General features: G+C 39.3%; 1 protein-coding gene across 1 annotated transcript in view; it reads right to left on the minus strand.

The window, feature by feature from the left end:
* LUZP2 (leucine zipper protein 2) overlaps positions 1–20,978 on the minus strand; it is a 330,898-nt gene that overhangs the window by 12,825 nt on the left and 297,095 nt on the right. The window contains exon 10 of the mRNA XM_077820267.1: positions 9,276–9,362. Coding sequence (XP_077676393.1) covers positions 9,276–9,362 — 87 coding nt within the window. The remainder of the gene's footprint in view (positions 1–9,275; positions 9,363–20,978) is intronic.

The following is a 20,978-nucleotide window of genomic DNA, read 5'->3' on the forward strand; positions in this document are numbered from 1 at the left end:
TGGTGAGGCTTTTTATCCAACATTTCCCAGGAAAGGGGGGGTGCAAGTGTTGGGAAGATTGTTCATTGTTCTTAAGATCCAAGGGTCTGGGTCTGTAGTCACCTAGGCAAATTGGTGAGGCTTTTTACCAAACCTTGTCCAGGAAGTGGGGTGCAAGGTTTTGGGAAGTATTTTGGGGGGAAGGACACGTCCAAACAGCTCTTCCCCAGTAACCAGTATTTGTTTGGTGGTGGTAGCGGCCAATCCAAGGACAAAGGGTGGAATATTTTGTACCTTGGGGAAGTTTTGACCTAAGCTGGTAAAGAGAAGCTTAGGAGGTTTATCATGCAGGTCCCCACATCTGTACCCTAGAGTTCAGAGTGGGGGACGAACCTTGACAGAGGCAAACAGAGGTCCTGACTCAGGCAAAATCTCACTGATTTAAATAAACCAGGACATTAATATTGCAAGATGATCTAACTACTTGTAGCCATTGAACGTCCCATGGGGGAATAACTCTTTTTTTCCAACCTAATTTTCAAATGAATTCATTTCACCCTACCTATCTAGATCCAACCTGTAAATAAATTGTATGTATATTCACTTTAGAAATTACATACATTAATTAATATGAACACATATAAGCCATAAACAAAAACTGCAGCAGGAGTAACAAATTAAAAATAATCAAAGTATTTGGCCATAAGGATTGCAGGGTGGGAGGGAAAGCTGATATATTTGACAAGCCCTTTACCTTCTCTCTCTTTTTCTTTAGAAGTCTAAAATACCAAATGTTCTTCTACGGTAGTCAGTCATTAGAAGAGTAACCCTTCTACAAAATAAATTGAATCTTGTTTATCAGATAAACAATTAAGGGATTTTTCCACCACTCTAAGAAAAGAGTTGCTGAAGGTTTCTTAGCAACATCTTGATTCTGACCATATTCATTAAGTCCCGTTTTTAACTCAATTTCAACCCTTATTTTATTTTTTTAAAATAAATGGCAGATCATAACTTGTCTTGCATCTCTGACCACCTTAATTGTACTTTGGCCACTGGGACATAATATTTAAAAAAATCTGACCATCTTCAAATATTTCCTATTAAAAAAACAACAACGACAAAGAAACATAGAAATAAAGTAAAACCAGCAAGCAAGCAAACGTGGAGAAAAAAGGTACTGTTCTTCTTCCCAAACTTGGAATTTACTCAAAATGACACAGGTCAGAAATGGAGACAAGAGATTGTCCTATTGACAAGAGGAAGTACTCAACTTTCCAACAGGTCAGTACTTGCTTCTAGTTCTGAAAAGTCCTGAGATATCACTCCTTAAAACAACATTTTGGAAACTTTTTTTTAAAGAAGGAGAGGGATTTTAAGTCTTTTTTCAGATTTCTAAAAATGTCAAATTATAGTTTCTCTCCCTCCTGTGAAGCTGGACTCAAGACAACTGAGGCATCACCTTCCCTGGGGGACTGTACCTTGATGCAGTGGATCAGCTTGTGTGTGTCTATGACCTTGAGAGCTATGTTGGCAAGAGTTTTAATGTCTGGTAGGGCCACCCAAACTGGACAGACCAAAGTCTGGGATCAAATAAAAAGCAGTCCACTGGTCCTCCAGAAAGGGAGGAAATACAAATAAGGCAAAAGGGAGAAACCTCTAATGAATACGCATTAGGCATAGTGGTGTCAGCATAACACATTATAAAGTTGTACCCCAGTCCGTGTGTTTTGCGAGGGAGAGATACAGCCCTTGGGAGATGCCAGGATGATGACCACTGGTGATGGTTATGATCAACAGCTCGATGTCTAGTTGGCAGCCGGTAGCAAACGGAGTGCTCCAGTGGTCGGTCCTGGGGCCGGTTTTGTTCAACATCTTTATTAATGATCTGGATGATGGGATGAATTGCACCCTCCACAAGTTCACAGATGACAGTAAGCTGGGGGGTGAGGTAGATATGCTGGAGGGTAGGGATAGGGTCCAGAGTGTCTGAGACAAATTGGATGATTGGGCCAAAAGAAATCTGAGGTGGTTCAACAAGGACAAGTGCAGAGTCCTGCACTTAGGACAGAAGAATCCCATGCACAGCTACTAGCTGGGGACCGACTGGCTAAGCAGCAGTTCTGCAGAAAAGGCCCCGCGGATTACAGTGGATGAGAAGCTGGCTATGAGTCAGCAGTGTGCCCTTGTTGCCAAAAAGGCCAATGGCATATTGGGCTGTATTAGTAGGAGCATTGCCAGCAGATGGAGTGAAGTGATTATTCCCTTCTATTCGGCACTGGTGAGGCCACAGTTTTGGGCCCCCCACTACAGAAAGGATGTGGACAAAGTAGAGAGAGTCCAGCGGAGGGCAACAAAAATTATTAGGGGGATGGCGCACATGACTTACGAGAAGAGGCTGGGGTTATTTAGTCTGCAGAAGAGAAGAGTGAGGGTGGCTTTGATAGCAGCCTTCAACTACCTCAAGGGGGGTTCCAAAGAGGATGGATCTAGACTGTTCTTAGAGGTAGCAGATGATAGAACAAGAAACAATGGTCTCAAGTTGCAGTGGGGGAGTTCTAAGTTGGATATTAGGAAACACTATTTCACTAGGAGGGTGGTGAAGCACTGGAATGGGTTACCTAGGGAGGTTGTGGAATCTCCAACCTTAGAGGTTTTTAAGACCCGGCTTGACAAAGTCCTGGCTGGGATGATTTAGTTGGTGTTAGTCCTGCTTTGAGCAGGAGATTGGACTAGATGACCTCCTGAGGTCTCTTCTAAACCCTAATATTCTATGATTCTGTGGTGAGAGGGAAGAAGATAACTAACACTTCAGGTTGTTTTTCAAAGGATGGTGTAAGTACAAGAATGCTCAGTTCATCCTGTATTATCTCTACCGGCCTTGCTGGGTTGGAGTGTTTGTGAAGTTGCTAACTGTATTAATAAAACTATTATAAATTTAGTGTGATTTCCTAAGTTTGAGTGTTGCAAATATGCCCAGCAGGGCTCCCAACTGAGCAGTAATTCTGATACTACTGGGCCTGATCTTGGGAAAAGAGCCTACCAAATTTATGAATGCTAATTGGTGAATCTATATCAGTAATCAGGTTTCAGAGTAACAGCCGTGTTAGTCTGTATTCGCAAAAAGAAAAGGAGTACTTGTGGCACCTTAGAGACTAACCAATTTATTTGAGCATAAGCTTTCGTGAGCTACAGCTCACTTCATCGGATGCATACTGTCGAAAATACAGAAGATGTTTTTATACACACAGACCATGAAAAAATGGGTGTTTATCACTACAAGAGGTTTTCCCTCCCCCCACCCCACTCTCCTGCTGGTAAAACCTGGATTTGTGCTGGAAATGGCCCACCTTGATTATCATACACATTGTAAGGAGAGTGATCACTTTAGATAAGTTATTACCAACAGGAGAGTGGGTTTGTGTGTGTGTGTGGGGGGGAGTGGGGGGCTGGGGAGAAAACCTGGTTTTGTGCTGGAAATGGCCCACCTTGATTATCAGACACATTGTAAGGAGAGTGATCACTTTACATAAGCTATTACCAGCAGGAGAGTGGGGTGGGGGGAGAGAAAACCTTTTGTAGTGATAAACACCCATTTTTTCATGGTTTGTGTGTATAAAAACATCTTCTGTATTTTCCACTGAATGCATCCGATGAAGTGAGCTGTAGCTCACGAAAGCTTATGCTCAAATAAATTGGTTAGTCTCTAAGGTGCCACAAGTACTCCTTTTCTTATATCAGTAATATGATCAATATATAATCAATAGATCAGGCAACAATAGGATCATGAAATAAAGTCTTTACGCCTACCTGCATCATAATTATCAGTACATGCATTCAGTTCCATCCCACTTTTTATCATTTTTGTAATGTATTCTTTATAACATCAATTCTGTACATTTATTTTCTTTTTTTTTATTACTGATAACCTCCAAACTTGTTGATTTGATTGACTTGACTGATGGATCCATCACATCTTACCCTTATTTTTTTGTTTGTTATCCGGGGATATACTGGTTCTCATAGAGCCAGACTGTGGCTTGTCCTGTGTACACATGCAGTGGGTTTACTCCCTGGCACGGGCTGCACATAATAGGGGCAGGGCCGGATTAACTCTCCTGTGGGCCCGGGGCTATTAGATTTTGTGGGGCCCCTGTATACAAGTCTTTTTCCTAATTTAAAACAAAATTATCACAATTATGGCTATTAATGCTATAATAAACTTGCCTTTTAGGTAACATAAATCCATTCTGTGGTTACATTTCAGTCTTAAAACATGTAGAATATAGTAAAGCTAATTCAAAATAGCTTACTTCTTACCTTAGAACAGCAATTAGTTTTCTTCTGGGAGGAAGTTTGGGTGCAGGAGAGGGATCCTGGCTGGGGCAGAGTGTTGGGGTTCAGGAGAGGGTGAGGGCTCAGGAAGGGAGTTTGGTGCAGGGGTTTGGAGTGTAGGAGGGGGTGAGGAGTCTACATGGGAGTTTGGGTGCAGGATGGGATTCTGACCTGGGGCAGGGGGTTGGGGTGTAGGAGGGGGTGCGAGGTGCAGGCTCTGGCTGGGAGGCACTTATCACTGGCAGCTCCCAGTGCAGCAGGGCTCAGACAGGCTGCCTGCCTGCATGCCATGGCCCCACGCTGCTCCCGGAAGTGGCTGGCTGCTGGCATGTCTCTGCGTGCCTCTGTGGGGAGAGGAACAGCATGTCTCCATGTGCTGCCCATACCCACAAGTGCTGGCCCCGCAGCTCCCATTGGCTGGTTCAATGGAGCTGCAGGGACGGTGCTGGGGATGGGGGCAGAGCATGGAGCTGCCTCCTCACCCACTCCCGCCACGGACCTCAGATACATGCCAGCAGCTGGCTGCTTCCTGGAGTGGCGTGGGACCACGACATGCAGGCAGCCTGCCTGAGTCCTGCTGCACCATGCCCCCCTTAGCCTGGGCCCTAGACTCCAGCCCCTAAAGCCCCTGCATTAATCCAGCCCTGATTAGGGGGTAGCAGCACAGAAAGGAGATTGTTGCAGTTGAATATAGCTCCCTACTTTGTTAGACCAGCTGACTCTCGGGTTAAAGGGCAGTTCAAATTCATGCCTATATGCCTCCAAAAATTTCTATTTTTGAAAGTAAAATAATAATTGTATATTTATTTGTATTAGGACTGTAGATTCTACACAGCGACATACTTAGAAAATACCATTTAATATTCAAAGACAAAATACTTTTCTTTCTTAGCTCATTCTGCTTTTGGAGTCTGTGGTCATTCATGGTAGAATAAACTGGAAACAATTTTTCCACAATTAGTTAATGCCATGCTTTTCAACTTGTTCAAATCTAAAATTAAATTATCTAGATTGATTTTTAAAATCATCTACAATTTTTTTTGTGGGGCGGGGAGGAGGGAGCAGATAATGAAGTCCTTGTATCATGACACAGCTACCACTGATTTCAGTAAGAATTTGGCCTAATTAAGAACTGCATAGAGGTCAATAGAGCTGTTCAGAAAATTGTTTCTCTCACCAAAAATTTCTGTTAACACTGAGAAAAATAAAACCTTTCAGCTGAAAACTAAAATCCAATTTGGAAATGCCTTGCAGTGTCAAATGGGAATTGTAGTTAAAATGCCTAATGCCCTCTTCTCCAATGTGGGCCAGGATAACTGGCCAGACTGTATCTCCCATAAGAATGGCCATACTGGGTTAGACCAATGGTTCATCTAGCCCAGTATCCTGTGGCCAGTGCCAGGCACTTTGGAGGGAATGAACAGAACAAACAACCATTGAATTATCCATCCCTTGTTGCCCACTCCCATCTACTGGCAGTCAGAGGCTAGGGATATCTAAATCATAGGGTTGCATCCCTGACCATCTTGGCTAATAGCCATTGATGGACCTATCCTCCACGAATGTATCTAATTGTTTTTGAACCTTGTTTTGGCCTTCACAACATGCCCGGGCAATGAGTTCCAAAGGTTGACTGTGCGTTGTGCAAAGAAGCACAACTTCCTTTTGTTTTAAACCTGCTTATTAATTTTTTTGTGTGACCCCTGGATCTTGTGTTTTGAAAAGGGGTAAATGACAATTCCTTATTCACTTTCTCCACACCATTCATGATTTTACTGATCTCTACCATATGCCCCCTTAGGCTCTTTTCCAAGTTGAACAGTCCCAGTCTTTTTAATCACTCCTCATACGGAAGCTTTTCCATACCCCTAATCATTTTTATTGCCCTTCCCTATGCCTTTACCAATTCTAATATATCTTTTTTGAGATGGGGCCACCAGAACTGCATGCAGTGTTCCAGGTGTAGGCATACCATGAATTTATATAATAGCATTATGATATTTTCAATCTTTTTATCTATCCCTTTCCTAATGGTTCCTAACATTCTATAAATTTCTTTGACTGCAACTGCACACTGAGTAGATCTTTTCAGAGAACTATCCACAGTGACTCCATGATCTCTTTCTTGAGTGGCAACAGCTAATTTAGATCTCATTTTACATGTATAATTGGTATTATGTTTTCCAGTGTGCATTACTTTGCATTTATCAACATTGCATTTCATCTACCATTTTGTTGCCTGGTCACCCAGTTTTGTGACTCTCTGCAGTCTGCTTTGGACTTGACTATTGAGAGTAATTTTGTATCATCTCCAAATTTTGCCACCTCATTGTTTACCCCCTGTACGAAGGGGAGGTTTGTGTGGTTTTTTTTTTTTTTTTTTTTTTTGTTAATACAAGGCCCTCAGTGGCTGCTGAGTATTTGCAGAAAGGTTTTGCAGGAAATGGTCATCCTGGGGGAGGGAGATCCCATGATACTTTCACTAATTATCTCTCTTTCTGAGGATGAGATCCTTGTGTAATGAGATGGTTGTCCTGGAAGGGTTTGGTAAATGTTCCTTTCGCAGACATGGCCAAGAAACAGCTCTGAGGCATCCTTTATAAAAGCCATGTTGACTCTTTCGCACCATATTGTGTTCATCTACGTGCTTGATAATTCTGTTCTTTACTATAGTTTCAACCAATTTGCCCGGTACTGAAGTTAGGCTTACTGGCCTGTAATTGCCAGGGTTACTACTGGAGCCTTTTTTTAAAAAAAAATGGTGTCACATTAGCTATCCTCCAATTATCTGCTACAGAAGATGAATTATATGATTACTTACTACAGTTAGTATTTGTGCAATTTCATATTTGAATTCTTTCAGAACTCTTGGGTGAATACCATCTGGTCCTGGTGACTTATTACTGTTTAATTTATCAATTTATTCCAAAGCTCCTCATTGACACTTCAAATTGGGATAATTCCTCAGATTTGTTACCTAAAAAGAATGGCTCAGATGTAGAAACCTCCGTCACATCCTCTAGAGTGAATACTGATGGAAAGTATTCACTGAGCTTCTCCATACTAGCCTTATCTTCCTTGAGTGCTCCGTTAGCACCTCGATTTTCCAGTGGCCCCACGGTTTGTTTGGCAGGCTGCCTGCTTCTGATGTACTTTTAGAAAGCTGCTGTTAGTTTTTGAGTCTTTGGCTAGTTGCTCTTCCAGTTCTTTTTTGGCTTGCCTAATTATACTTTAATAATGTACATGGTGCCTCATGGTCTCCCATTTTGTTGAGCCAACGTGGGGCATCATGGGAGATATAGTGCAGCTAAGGAAAGCAGTCCCTGGAGAAGAGTTGAGGCATGTGGCACCAAAACTATAGCTCCCACAAGGCACCATGGCAGCATGTCTGAATCTCACCTTTTCAGCTTTTTGGCTGAAAACCAAAAGTGTTTTTGGTGTTGGGTATTTTTTCTTTTGTGAAAAGTCAAAATTTTCTGCAGAAAACAGACACTTTTGTGAAAAAAATTATTTAGTCAAAAACCCTATTTTCTGTTGACAAAATTTTAACAATTTTTTTTTAAAAAGTATGGCCACTACGCATTAATTGCTTTTGTTCTGCCTCAGTAATCCCCTCGTGTAATGTTTTAACTATAGCTGCTGAAATAATGAATTATTTCTTGTTCACTATTCACACAACATTATTCTCTTGCTTTAAAAGATTTTGTGCTGCAATCAGTGAGCAAAACATACCATGTGACATAGGTATATATGACACTGATTGATGAGGACCATATTTGCAAATGACCCACAATCTGAAAATAAGTTGTCCAAACTATCCAGCAAGTTCTCAGGAAAAAACAAAAACATTCACCAAAAATAGGGCTATATTCATGAACAATTTGCTAAACAACAACCAGTAAGTGGTATCAGGAAGGAGCTTGGTACAGAGTTGAAGGCAACAGGCTCAACTCTCTCTACTTTGCAGTGTTAATTGAATCAATTCCTTCCTTAAAATGTTGTGTAACATGTTCCTGTTGTGTACTGTGTTCCTTTGTGCTGTTAAATGGCTCTTGTGTTTCATCCAAAATATGGCTGCACTTCTGAGTGTGTAAAGCAATCCCTGCGTAACAGTAAGTGTGTGGATGAAAGGTGTGTAAACTGTTATTATTGTTACCAGCAAGCTTTCCAGTTACCTGCAGATATAGTGGTTGTTATATTTAAGGGACACTAGTGTGTTTAGTATTTCACTCCAGGCTCATTTGTCTCTTATCTTCTCTTATTATTTTTCATGTCTCATCAGGACATTTGCTAAGACCATATTAGTGTGATATCCTTTGCAATATCCAGGGAAACATTCAAATCAGCAATACTCTACTCTTTTTTGTTTGTACTGTAACATGGGGCATAATAAATTGGTTTGAGATTTATGTTAATATGCTACATCAGTGTTTTAACTGAGTAAGGGCTGCAGGTTTCAGCCTACTGTCTCTGATGCATCACAGATTTGAGCTTTCAGCTTGTTCCCTACTCTCAGTGGACAAGATTGCAGACTTTTACCATTACATTGTCACTGTTACTTCTCAAGTTAAACATCTGCCTTAGGACCTGAAGCATTTGTGACATCGATGCTTGTTTATTAATATGAATGTTATATAACAGCATTCTGTACCCCACTGTGTTCCAACTCTCAAAGGGATAAGTAGATTGCTGAACTGGTTAATCATTAAATCACATCTCTTCTACTGGTTTACTTTCACAAAAGCTTTACAAACCCTGTTAACCAATCCCTAAAGAAAACCTAGGGAGTACAATGCATCCTTGTACACTAAACCACATTTGCTTCGCAGCATCTGAACATGAAATTGCCTTTAAAATATATGTACTGGCTTGATTATTAAAAAACAGATAGTATTAAAAATTGTCTCTAAGGCTTTCATATCTGCTTTCAGTCTATATTAAGTACTGACTCCCAATCTTACATCTTGTGATTCACACTCCTGGACACTTTGATTTACTTCCTTTGTTGAGGCAACATGAAGGGTCTCCTTATCTGCTGAGGCATTTTGCTGAAGGTAGGAAAGAAAAGAAGAAGAAGAAGAAAAAAAGTAAATACAGAGGCAAACTATAGACAGAATTCTCATGAAAATCAGGACAGCAAACAGAATGCAATAAGTTTATTGTAAATTACCAATTACTCTTATCAATTACTCTCTATTTTGTATTTTCAGGACATTTGCTTCTTGCAAAGCATTTTGATACATCTGATAACTTATGTATAAATCAATAATAATCAAGATTTTTCTCTCAGAAGACTGAAACATGAAGATTATTTTATTTAATGATAAGCTTTGCCTTAGATAGCACTTTCTTTATATTACTGTGTAAAGAAGCACAAATTTGCCTAGATTCTTCTCTGCACCCAGATAAAGTCAACGCACAAGGCAGTGAAGGGAAAGGAAAGGGAATATCAGTAATCTATGCCTATCTTAATCTTTTAGTACTTTTGAGCCAGGCTATCTTATTAGCATATGTTGGAACACTTTAAGAACTGCCTTATCTTATTCCAACTGGCTATGATCTATGGGACCTTACACAGGTTGTGAATTGAGGCGGTGAAAACATGCTCTTCTCTATATCCACACAATATGTCCCTCACACCCTTAAGACAGGTGTTTGTGTGTTGAGAGCAGTTGGTGTAAACTGTAAACCAGCTGAGAGATATCTAACACTGGGAACATTCTCAATTGTCCCTTTTCAGCCATATTCCAACACTTTTTGCCATTACAAGAGAAATTAATCAGGATGCTATTTTGATACAGAATCTATACCACAGTTACATTATATAGATATACATCAGCATCATACTTTTGTTGTTTACATGTAATAATGTTGATAGTTCCAGGTTCCCTCAGCCCTAACAAGAAGTACAGTACAGAGTGACATGGCTGGATAAGCATACAGGATATTGCACCATTAAATTAGATTTCATCTTCAGATCAGTTGTACATACTGTTTGTTAATAAAGTAGAAATAAAACACACTATGCTGAAAAATAAAATGTAACATAAAATTGCCATTGTGGTACAGTATGCAACATAATTTAATGATGAATTTCAGTGGATCATTATCACAGCCTGGTCATTTTCAGTTATAAGGACTATGTGTTCTGAAAGCACTAAACCCATGATCATCGTGAAAATTTCTACCACATTTTTATTGTTCTTCTTTTTCTATCAGAAAGTCTTTACGGTCTGATCCAAAGCCCACTGAAGTTAATAGGAAGACTTCAACTGACATCAGTGGAATTTGAATCAGGCCCTAGGTGCCTCAAAAATGTGATATCCTTGAACCACTGGAAAGAGAGAACTGATTACTTCAGTCATTATGGCCTATCAATAAGGCTCAAACATTGATTTTGGAATTTATTGTAGAATTTATTCTCTGAGAATATATTCAAATATGTTCTCAGAGAATAAATCCTACAATAAATTTCAAAATCAATGTTTATGATCCTTATTGATTTTGATAAAAGTTTCAAGTCATGAAAAGTTTAGCATCTGTATCTGGGTTAATACTTTCAGATGAAGTTGGGCTGCTCTATAGTTCTGGATGAGATCTTGAAACAAGTAAATCTTGCATTTTACCCAAAATTTCACAACAATTTAGCTGGGAACAGGCAACCAAATCACCAATGTTGGTGATCTTCAATGACCAGTTTTGAAAGGCTGTTCCATCTTTAGAGCCCTGCAAATCTGCAGATATCCGCAGACCATGTTTGCGGATCACTGGCCGGATGTGGATACAAACTTTCTATCTGCTCAGGGCTCTACCCATCTTTCTTGTGTCAGTTACCTCCATCTAAAACCAGTGTTTTAGAAATGTCCAGATTTGATAGAGTGCTGAAGAGAAGAAATGGGTAGATTATAGCCTACAAAATAGTATTTTTCTTTAATAATAGGAGGAGCTTTTCAGTGAGAAGGCTTTAGTTTCATGGAGGCTGATAAATGACAGACAAGCTATAGTCATGAAATGAGCTGGTGATATGGTGTGCTAGTTTTGGCAAGACTATTAGTCTTACTGGGATGTGACACCAAAGCAATCCCCACTCCTCTGGTATTCCTATCAATGTGGGGACTATTTTCCACCTTGGCCCAGACTATGACATGCACATTACAAACTTCTGAACAAGAGAAAGGTAAGTATTTATTTGAAAACAGACAAAAAATTGCTAGTTATGTGATCTGGTGAATCAGTTTGGTGAGATAATGAATTTTCTTTCATAACAATGGACTTATTTGATTAAGTAATCTACCTATCTGAACGATGAGGGGTAATAGTAGAGTTGTGTAAACTTGAAATTCCAATTGTCCTATAGGAGTCTTCTTGCTTCACACAGTAAATACCATTGCATAACACTGAGTTCTTGAATGATAAGACCTCCCTCTTTCTGGAAGACAACTGACATATCAAGGTTCATCACTTCAAATTCATCAATACAGATACTATGTCACTTGATGTTTTTTTTTTCTTTCTCTCTTCCCAGAGCATCATGGACAAACATACACAGCCTAAATGCTCTTAAGGAGGTGCTGGTGCCAAACAAGCCCCTTCCCAGACCCTCTTTTCCTCTCTCCCCATGCACACCGGAATCTCTATATCCTTCTCAATTCCTATTGCATTTCTCTTCCTTTTCTCAATCAAATGAGCCTTCTCCCATTCCCCTAGAAGTCCCTGCCTAGTGGATGCTCCTCAACCCTACCCTTAAGAATGGTTCATGCTTCTTACCCACATCTCCTGTGCAACCATCATCTCCAGTTCTTTTTCATGCTGTGGCTCCATGCCAATTCTTCCTTGTTCATGCCCTCAGGCCCTGATTAAATTTCCCCTTCTCGTCTCCTGCCTGTTGTTTCCTGACCTAAAGGAGGGTTCAGGAAACAACAGGATGGGATGCAGCAGAGCATGGTGATGGTGCAGGCCAGAAAAAAAGAGGGGTTCCTGTCAGCCTGTTCCTGGTTCCTCCCAAGAGTTCTAACCTGTTTCACCGCCTAATGGCCAGAAACCCTTTCATATTCCATCTGGCCACTTCAAAACCTTGGAAACTGGCTGGAATCTAAGTTGTTCAACACTTAGGTCCACATTCTGAAGTCCATAATCAGTCCCTACTCAGGGAAACTTCCCATTCTATTCAATGGTAATTTCACCCGAGCATGGGCTTCAGCATTTGACCACTGGGATTAGCCAGTTTCCTAAAGACTACAGCCTCTGTATGGATTTTTATGGGGTTCTAGGAATAGTTAGAACTAATTTCTTGTATGAAATATGATGACAAATTATATTTCTTAAACATCATTAAGGTTTTGTTTAGTGTTTACAGATTCATACATTCCAAGGTCAGAAAGGACCATTGTGATGATCTAGTCTGGCCTCCTGTCTAACACAGCATAGAACTCCCCCCCCCAAATCACTCCTATAGCATATCTTTTAGGAAAATATCCAACCCTGATTTAGAAATTTTGACTGATTCAGAATCCACCATGACCCTTGGTAAATTGTTCCAATGGTGAATTATCTTCACTGTAAAAAATTTACACCTTGTTTCCAGTCTGAATTTTTCTCGCTTCAGCTTCCAGCATTTGAATCACATTATACCTTTCTCTGCTAGATTGAAGGCCCCTTTTTAAATATTTGTTCCCCATGTAGCTACTTATAGACTTTAATCAAGTAACCCCTTAACCTTCTCTTTGTTAAGCTAAGTAGAGTCATTAAAGTATAGTGATAGACTGAAGGAGCTCATTCTCATGGCTCTTCTCTGAACCTTCTCCCATTTTTCAACATTTTTTCTTGAATTGTTGACACCTGAACTGGACTCAGTATTCCAGCAGCAGTCACATCAGTGCCTGATAGAGAGGTAAAATAACCTCTCTACTCCTACTAAGGAGTCTCCTGTTTATGCCTCTGAGGATTGTATTAGGGTTGCACTGGGAGCTCATGTTAAAAGGGCTGCTGACTCGTAGATGATGTAAATGAATGCCTGGAAACAAACCTTTACAAATATTTTTTTTTTGTTTTTGTTTTTGAAAAAAAAATTCAGCCCTAATAAAAACGGAAACACCATTTACTAGCTGATTTAAATCATTTAGCAGATTGATAAAAATGCCGCTGTGTATTTGGGAGCAACACAATTTGGAAACAGCTCCTGGACTCCTTTCTAATTTGTCTAAGCCCTTCTGAACCCTGCCCAAAGCTTTTAAATCCAGGATTTCACACGTGAAATTTTTCAGTGGATCTGCATCCACTAGAACTGCTTTGAAAAATACAGATATTTACAGGTGAGAACTTTCAAGCTTGACCAAAAAAATCAGTTTTCAAATTCACATATTTGCATTAAGTAAAGCTGTTTACAACTCATTTAACATATATGTTTGCAGCTGAAACTAGAATCCATTTGTGTGTGCATAGCTTGCAACAAAAAATCCAGGAAATTTACAACAGAAAACCAAGCCAAACTCATCATTTCTCTGAATTTTCCTACAGACTGCACTGTAATAAAAGACAGACTCCAGTTCCAGCATGTGCTTTTTAAATGTTCTTAGCTACTATCTATACATTTTCCCCATTCAAGCTACTTACAATTTTTCTTTTCAAAAATATACGGCATTATTATAATCTCTTTGGTCTCACCATTATTTCTTTATTGCCTAATACCGCTACTTTGTTATGGCAACTGAATTACTATCCTGTAATCTCTTTTGACTTTGATATGTAGTTGAACTCTTTATTTAATTATGCTATTTTTCAAGTGTTTCTTCCTTTTCTTACAAGACTTCCTGGGTTTTATTGTGCAGCCATTACTTACGTCGGTAAGCACTTACATGAGAAGTCCCACCAGCACTGTTGAGACTACTTGCCAACGTGCCCACCAACATGAATAAATGTTCCAACTTCAGGACATTTATTTTCCCTTATATACAACCCACTTGCTTTCTCTTCTCTCAGTTTAAGTTTTACAGTGGCAGTGAATTAATCTGCATTCTGAGAAGCAATTTAAGTTAAAGGCCTTCATATATATTTAACAAGGGACTTCTGCTGGGCTTTGATCTCAAACAAGTGTCCATCTCTTATAAATCCAAGTAGTCATATGATTTTATAAACATCAGTGATCTCATCTGCACGGTAATGCCTGTAAAGTTCACCAAGATGTTGGACATCAAACCCATGGCTATGCCCTGAAACCTACAGACTATTTTGGTCTAAATTGTAGATGCAAATACCATTAGTGTTTGTTCAGGGATAAACTTTTACCCTTAGAAGCATCAAAGGCCAAGACTAGAAACATTTAAAAATATTTACAGGAAGTGCTTGATACCCTGCTCTGTGGTATCCATCTGGACAGCTGAAGCCAGCCTCAAAGGCTGATGGGAGTTTTAGTCAGCTCCCTTCCAGGAAACCACAAGGACAGATGAACAGCCAGACAGATGGTGTGTAACAGTACTGCATACAAGAAAATAAATCAACTAATACTTGGTCTGGTCATAGACATTGCAGAGCTCTGTGCAAACTCAGACAAGAAATTTCCTCAGAACTACTTTCATCAATTTACTTCAAGGACTTTTTTTTTTTTAGTTTGATGGCAGAGAGGTGCTTGTGATATCTGGGAAGGGTTGGTAACTGGCCAGGGAGTTGTGTGTTGGTAACATTTGTTATGGCGGACGAGGACAGTTAGATAGCTGGGAGCTGGAAAAGAGTTCTCTGTGCTTTTCTGGGCCAGCTGCATTGTGAAACATTCAGAAATCTCTCATCCCCGTAATCTGTGGCAATTGTCATATTCCCCCAAACACAAGGCTCTGACTATCTAGTTGCACACTATATATGTGCACAGGGCAAGCACTCCCCCATCTGATTTTTTTAAAGGGGCCATTAGGAAAAAATGTTTGGCCTGACAGAGCCTTGCATCATTTCTGGGCAGGTTACAATTGCTATTCTTCATGACTGCTTTCTGTTTTGTGTTCTATTCTTTTCTGTCCAAAATGTGAAGTGACACAGATATTTGTTTCCACACAATTTTGGAAGTAATCAAAATTAGTTGGGGGCCTCTTAATAGCTGGAAACAAATACAAAAGACAGTCCCTTACTGAAAACCACAGAGAAGCCTGTACAACATTTTGCAAATACTGGCAGTGTGAAGCAAATCCTTGAGTCAGTTTCTTAGCAGTGTGACTATAAAAGCTTACACATAAGAAATTTAAAAATGAGAAATTATTAAATAAGAAGCACAAACGCTGGTAATAATGAAATGATACAGGCTATAGTTCCCTAGGTCTGATGGTCACCATCATACATACAAGTCCAGCACAATTAGCAAGGAGCCATGTAAGCTTTTGTATACTACACAGACAATGTCACTAAGCAAAGACCTGGAGGTAACTGTCTCTTGTCAGTAAGAGGGAATTCAGTTTTCATCCTTATTTAAACCTTGTTCTCTCTGGCCTAATAAATTCAAGTACATGTGTATAGTGTATCATTTTTCATAGAATCTCATAGTTAATTTTACGAACTATGTACTAAATCCTTATGTATTCAGTCTTTAAGCAGGCAAAACTCCCAGTGAGAGTTTTACCTTTGTAAGGCATGAATTAAAACTAATGATGCCAGAATTTGGACTTTTGCATGTTTAGCACCACTGAAATTTAAGCATCTCTGGGATGAAAAGTGGCTGCTACTTGGTACACCTTGTGGTACAGGGACATTTTGTTCAGGGACACCAGGACAAACCCCTAATCTTATGAAAACTGCCAGATGACCTTTAACATCAATGTGGAAAAGACAACACTTCCCTTTCTTTTTCTCTACTTCAGGTCTCAAGTGAACTAATGTCAGTTGTAATGGTAGTTCTGGAACGTGAACACTTTTCATCTTGGAAATGGAGAGAGACTGTCAACTTATGTCACACAAACCCCAGAATATCCATCAGATAGTAATTACTTTTGGCTTCAAACAGATGATCTGGAAGTAAAAGTCTCCATATCCAGTTATCAATCCAGAGTCATCCTTTCAGCTCTAAATTTTTATGAGGAAACTTAAAATTGTTCAATGACTGACTCACAGAGCAAGAAAATTTGAGACACACACTTCTCACTTTTGAAACATTGTTGTAACATATTTGTGATTACATCATAATTGCTTCCCTGTGATATGTAATGGGCCATTAATGTTTCTATGTTTTCTTTGCTATTCTTCTGTGTTCCTTCCTCTTTTAAATCTCTACTGTAGTTCTAAGAAATAAAAATAAAAGCACATTCATAAGAAGCCCTACAGGCAAAAGCTAGGAAAGAGGTCTTTCATTTCAGACATTGTTTGTAGTGTGTGTGGGTTTTTTTTGTTTTGTTTTGTTTTCTAGATTCTATAACTCTTCAGCCTAAAATCATTCTCTTTAACCAAATCAGTTGTTAACAGTCTAAAACTGGTGGGATCAATCTATTACTTGTAACAACGTTTCTAAGAGAGATCCAACAAAGCGCTGTACTGCTAAGATTGCCATTTACCCATACTGTGTTTACAAAGTTACTATATTAAATACAGTTCAATACTTAAAAAGGCACAGAAACTGGAAATGGTAGTCATTACTCTTTTAATCTATAAACACAGGGGAAAAGACTAATCTGAGGAGACAACATTGAAGAACAACATTATTTTGCTCTTGGGAATTTACAAAATAAATGCATTTAATACTAAAGAAACAACATAGAAGATCAGGCTAAGAACACAAAAAAAGGAGAAAAAAGGCACCTGTCTCATTCTATCCCTGAATTCACCCCTTTCAGTCTTAGTAGTACAGTTGATATGACCTTTCATTAGTAGCGTAATAAGAAATGATGCATGTATGTTCCAATGGCTCGACACAATATTAAAGGTTGAGAGACTGATAACATTTTTCGCTTGGTTTTATATGTTAAGCAAAACTCTTTATGTGCATGTTGTCTTAATAAATATATTAACTTCATGTTACTTGAAAATCTCCAAATTCCCAAGAGCAAGCTAAAGGTAAGCTAAGGGTAATGCATACATTCTTCAGTGTAATCTCCCCCAGTCTCTTTTCTTATCTTTTTACATAAAATATTTCAAATGGCTCAGTTTTAACTTTCATAAGTATATAAAAATACTAAACAATTGAACACCCCCAATTATTTAAAACTTACATTTCAGTGAAACCTACAAAGCATAGTTTAAACATCTATTTTCAGCTGTTTACGATTTATCTACATATAACTTCTCTCAGCACAACACGGGTTGTAAAACTTTTTCATAGTCAATTGAATAAACAATTATTTTTTACTCACCTTTCAGATAATGTTAGGGCTCCAATTCAGCAAGATTCTTAAGCATATGCCTATCCTGAAGAATTGTAAATAACCGCATTGACTTTAATGGGACTACTCACATACTCAAAGTATGATGATGAATCCTGGTCACGTGCCCCCTGAGACATGTTGCCCATAAGCTAAGAAGAAGTTAGGCATGTGATTTAAGTATCTTGCTGAACTGGGGCCTTAAGAACATTTCATTTCAAAAGGAATTTGTGTAATGAAATTATGAGCAACTTAAAACAGGCAGCTTAGAACAGAAGCTATAATTCACTGTTCACTATAGCATGTACTGCCTATACATTCTATTATTTTAATACTTTGAAGCTAGAGTCATGCAGTTAAATTACACCTATTCATATTCTGAAGCAACTAAAATAGTAATATGCATAGAAGCAGAATTTGGCACACAGTGGAAAAACAACAATATATTTACTTTCAGTATATACCAAATTTTCTATTTTCTATGAGATATAAACAAGATGATTTTCATGAGAGCAACCAGGAGTGTCGGGAAGGTTCTCAGATGCATAAGTAATTATGCGAAGATTTATGTTTGGACATAAAGAAATCTTCTTGTTCAAAGTGTAGATAAAGGGTGGAACACACTTCAATACATGTTGAATATCCATTGTCTAACATCATTATTATCCCAAGCTCCCATATGCTGAGAGGCCAGTTGGCAATTGGGGAAGTTTGTTTTAAATTAAACATGCATAGCTCAGAGTAGAACACTATCACTGGAATGCATGGATGTGCAGAAAAAAGAAAAAGAAAAAGATCTTAAGACAAACTGGAAGGAAAAGCCAAATTATTTTGTTAATAATGTTCCTGATGCACCCTCACCCTATCCCCTCAGCACTATTACAGCACTTTTTGGCTTTGCCAGAAGATGTGTGCAAGTGAGCCAACTCTATTACACTACTTCCAAAACACTAATGAGATACGTGCTTCGATGGCACATGCCGCCTTCCAGGGATAAATACATCCAAGAGACAAGATTTTGTTTGTGTTTTTCTAACACAACTTTTCCTCAACAAAACTCCATTCAATTTATTAACATATGTATAGACTAGAGATGAGGACAGTCAGTGTTCAGTTCATAAACCTATTGCTCACATAATTGTCCTAGGTCTGTGGTGTCCTGGAGTTTTCATGTCAACTTAAATTATCTTAAATCCTCAGTTTGAAATTAGGACTGGGAAACATACAGTACCACAGAACAGCTGATGAGTAGAGCTGGGCAAACTCTTTTGGTCAAAACTTTTTTCTCAGTGAAAAGCACAGACATGGGTCAACCAAAAGATTTAGTGAATTTGTGTTGAATATGAATTATTTCTAACAAAACAAGTTAAAAAAATCTGTCAAAATTAAAATGTTTTCTAAACAACTTTTTATTTCAAACTTTACTTCAATTTAATTGAAAAAAAAAATTAAAAAGCTCAAAACCAAAACAAACAATTTAATGTTGGTTCACAGTGTTAGTTGCCAATAACTGATCTTTTGGTTTGCTGGAAGTTTAGAAACATTGAAAAAAGAATGTATTTCAGGCCAGACCAAAACATAAATAATTAAACAAACATAAAAATAATTGGCAAATTGAAAAAATTAAGAAAAATTTCAATTCAGCTCAAATGAAACATTTCATTTGGGGCATTTAAAAAATCAAAAGAAAATGAAGGGCTAGAATCACAAAAACTGAAGTGGAGATAGTGCTCCTCTCCTCCTCCTCCCCCCCCTCCCCAGCCACACCTTTACCCAATAGTCCAGTGGTTAGGGCACTCACCCTAGTTTAAATCCCTGCTCTAAAACAGGACCTTGAACCCAGGTCTCCCACAAGAAACCCATGAATCACCACACTTACCTTCACAGATTCAGTAATCAACCCAGACACACTAAGGAATCTGTTATCTGCAGCTAGGTGCAAAGATACCTCAGAATATGCCCAGAGGAGAAAGTCTGGGATATATACCTTAAAATCGTCTTCATCAAAAGGAGACTCCATCAGAGAAGTAGAGGAGCACTTTAATTCCCCAAGAGAAAATGCTTCCATACAGAAAAAAAAAACCCAAACCTCTGACCACATACCCCTAGTTGTCACCTTCCATCTCACCCTGGAACCCATATGGGGTATCAAACAATTATAGTGCATACTTGATCAGGACCACATCCTAAAAGAAATCTTTCCTAAAGCCCCTCAAACTCATCAAGATCATCATGAGAAGCAAGCAGGATACACCAACTCCAAGCAACACCAGATCAGGTCAGGCTTGATCTGGTCAGGCTTGACAAAGCCCTGGCTGGGATGATTTACTCGGGGATCGGTCCTGCTTTGAGCAGGGGGTTGGACTAGATGACCTCCTGAGGTCCCTTCCAACCCTGAGATTCTATGATTCTATGATCCTGTGTGATTGGGACCTTGAAGGACCGGGTTGTTAGTGGTTAAAGAACCTGACTTCCAGTCCCTTGCCACTCAATCAGAGTAGTACATAACCATTTCTGACCTAAAGCTAGGGATCTTTGGCTTTCCACCCACATCAGGGTCTAGACCCTTAAAGGGGTATGGTAGGAGAACCTCGGACCTCCTTAACCACCAGGTCCCAGCCCAGGACCCCCTGGAAAGCGACACCAGCAGGGTCCTTCTTGCAGTGAGTCTAAGGCTTTTTCTACAATAGCACTTTTGTCGGTAAAACTTTGGATTGTCAGGGGTGTGAAACAAGCATAAGTTTCACCAAAAAAAGTGCCGGGTGGACAGCGCTATGTTGGTGGGAGACACTTTTCTGCTGATGTAGCTACTGCTGCTCATTGGGGGTGGTTTAATTATGCCGGCAGGAGAGCTCTCTTCCGCTGGCAGAGTAGCTACACAGAAGACCTTACTGTGGTGCAGCATAAACCTCTCCCATTTTCCCTTTTTTCTGATTACATCGGTTAGAATTTAAAAAGTTTGTTTTAAGAACAGAAAGTTAATCTCTCCCAATGTCGTCCTGTTCACCAATTCCTGTACTTTTCTTATTTTGTCACTAGGGGGCAGCTTTCCAGTAGGAGTCTAGAATCTCACTTCAAAATGCCCCAGGCAGTGTCATCCACCTTCCTAACTAGGAAGGGCAGATCATTTCTGGATGGTAGGACATTAACCGGGCATGATCTTCACCATGGGGAACCTTACCAACGGTTTCTGCTGCCTGCCTATTTCAGCAGCTCTCATGCCACCAATCTGACAAAAAACCAGACATCTTCTCCACAGCAAACCAGCATGGACCTGATAGCTGCTAATTAGAAAACCACCAATGGATGAACCCACATTATCTTTAAACAGCAGAA

This window comes from Eretmochelys imbricata, chromosome 6 (genome assembly GCF_965152235.1).
Source record: "Eretmochelys imbricata isolate rEreImb1 chromosome 6, rEreImb1.hap1, whole genome shotgun sequence".
Classification (NCBI taxonomy): domain Eukaryota; kingdom Metazoa; phylum Chordata; order Testudines; family Cheloniidae; genus Eretmochelys; species Eretmochelys imbricata.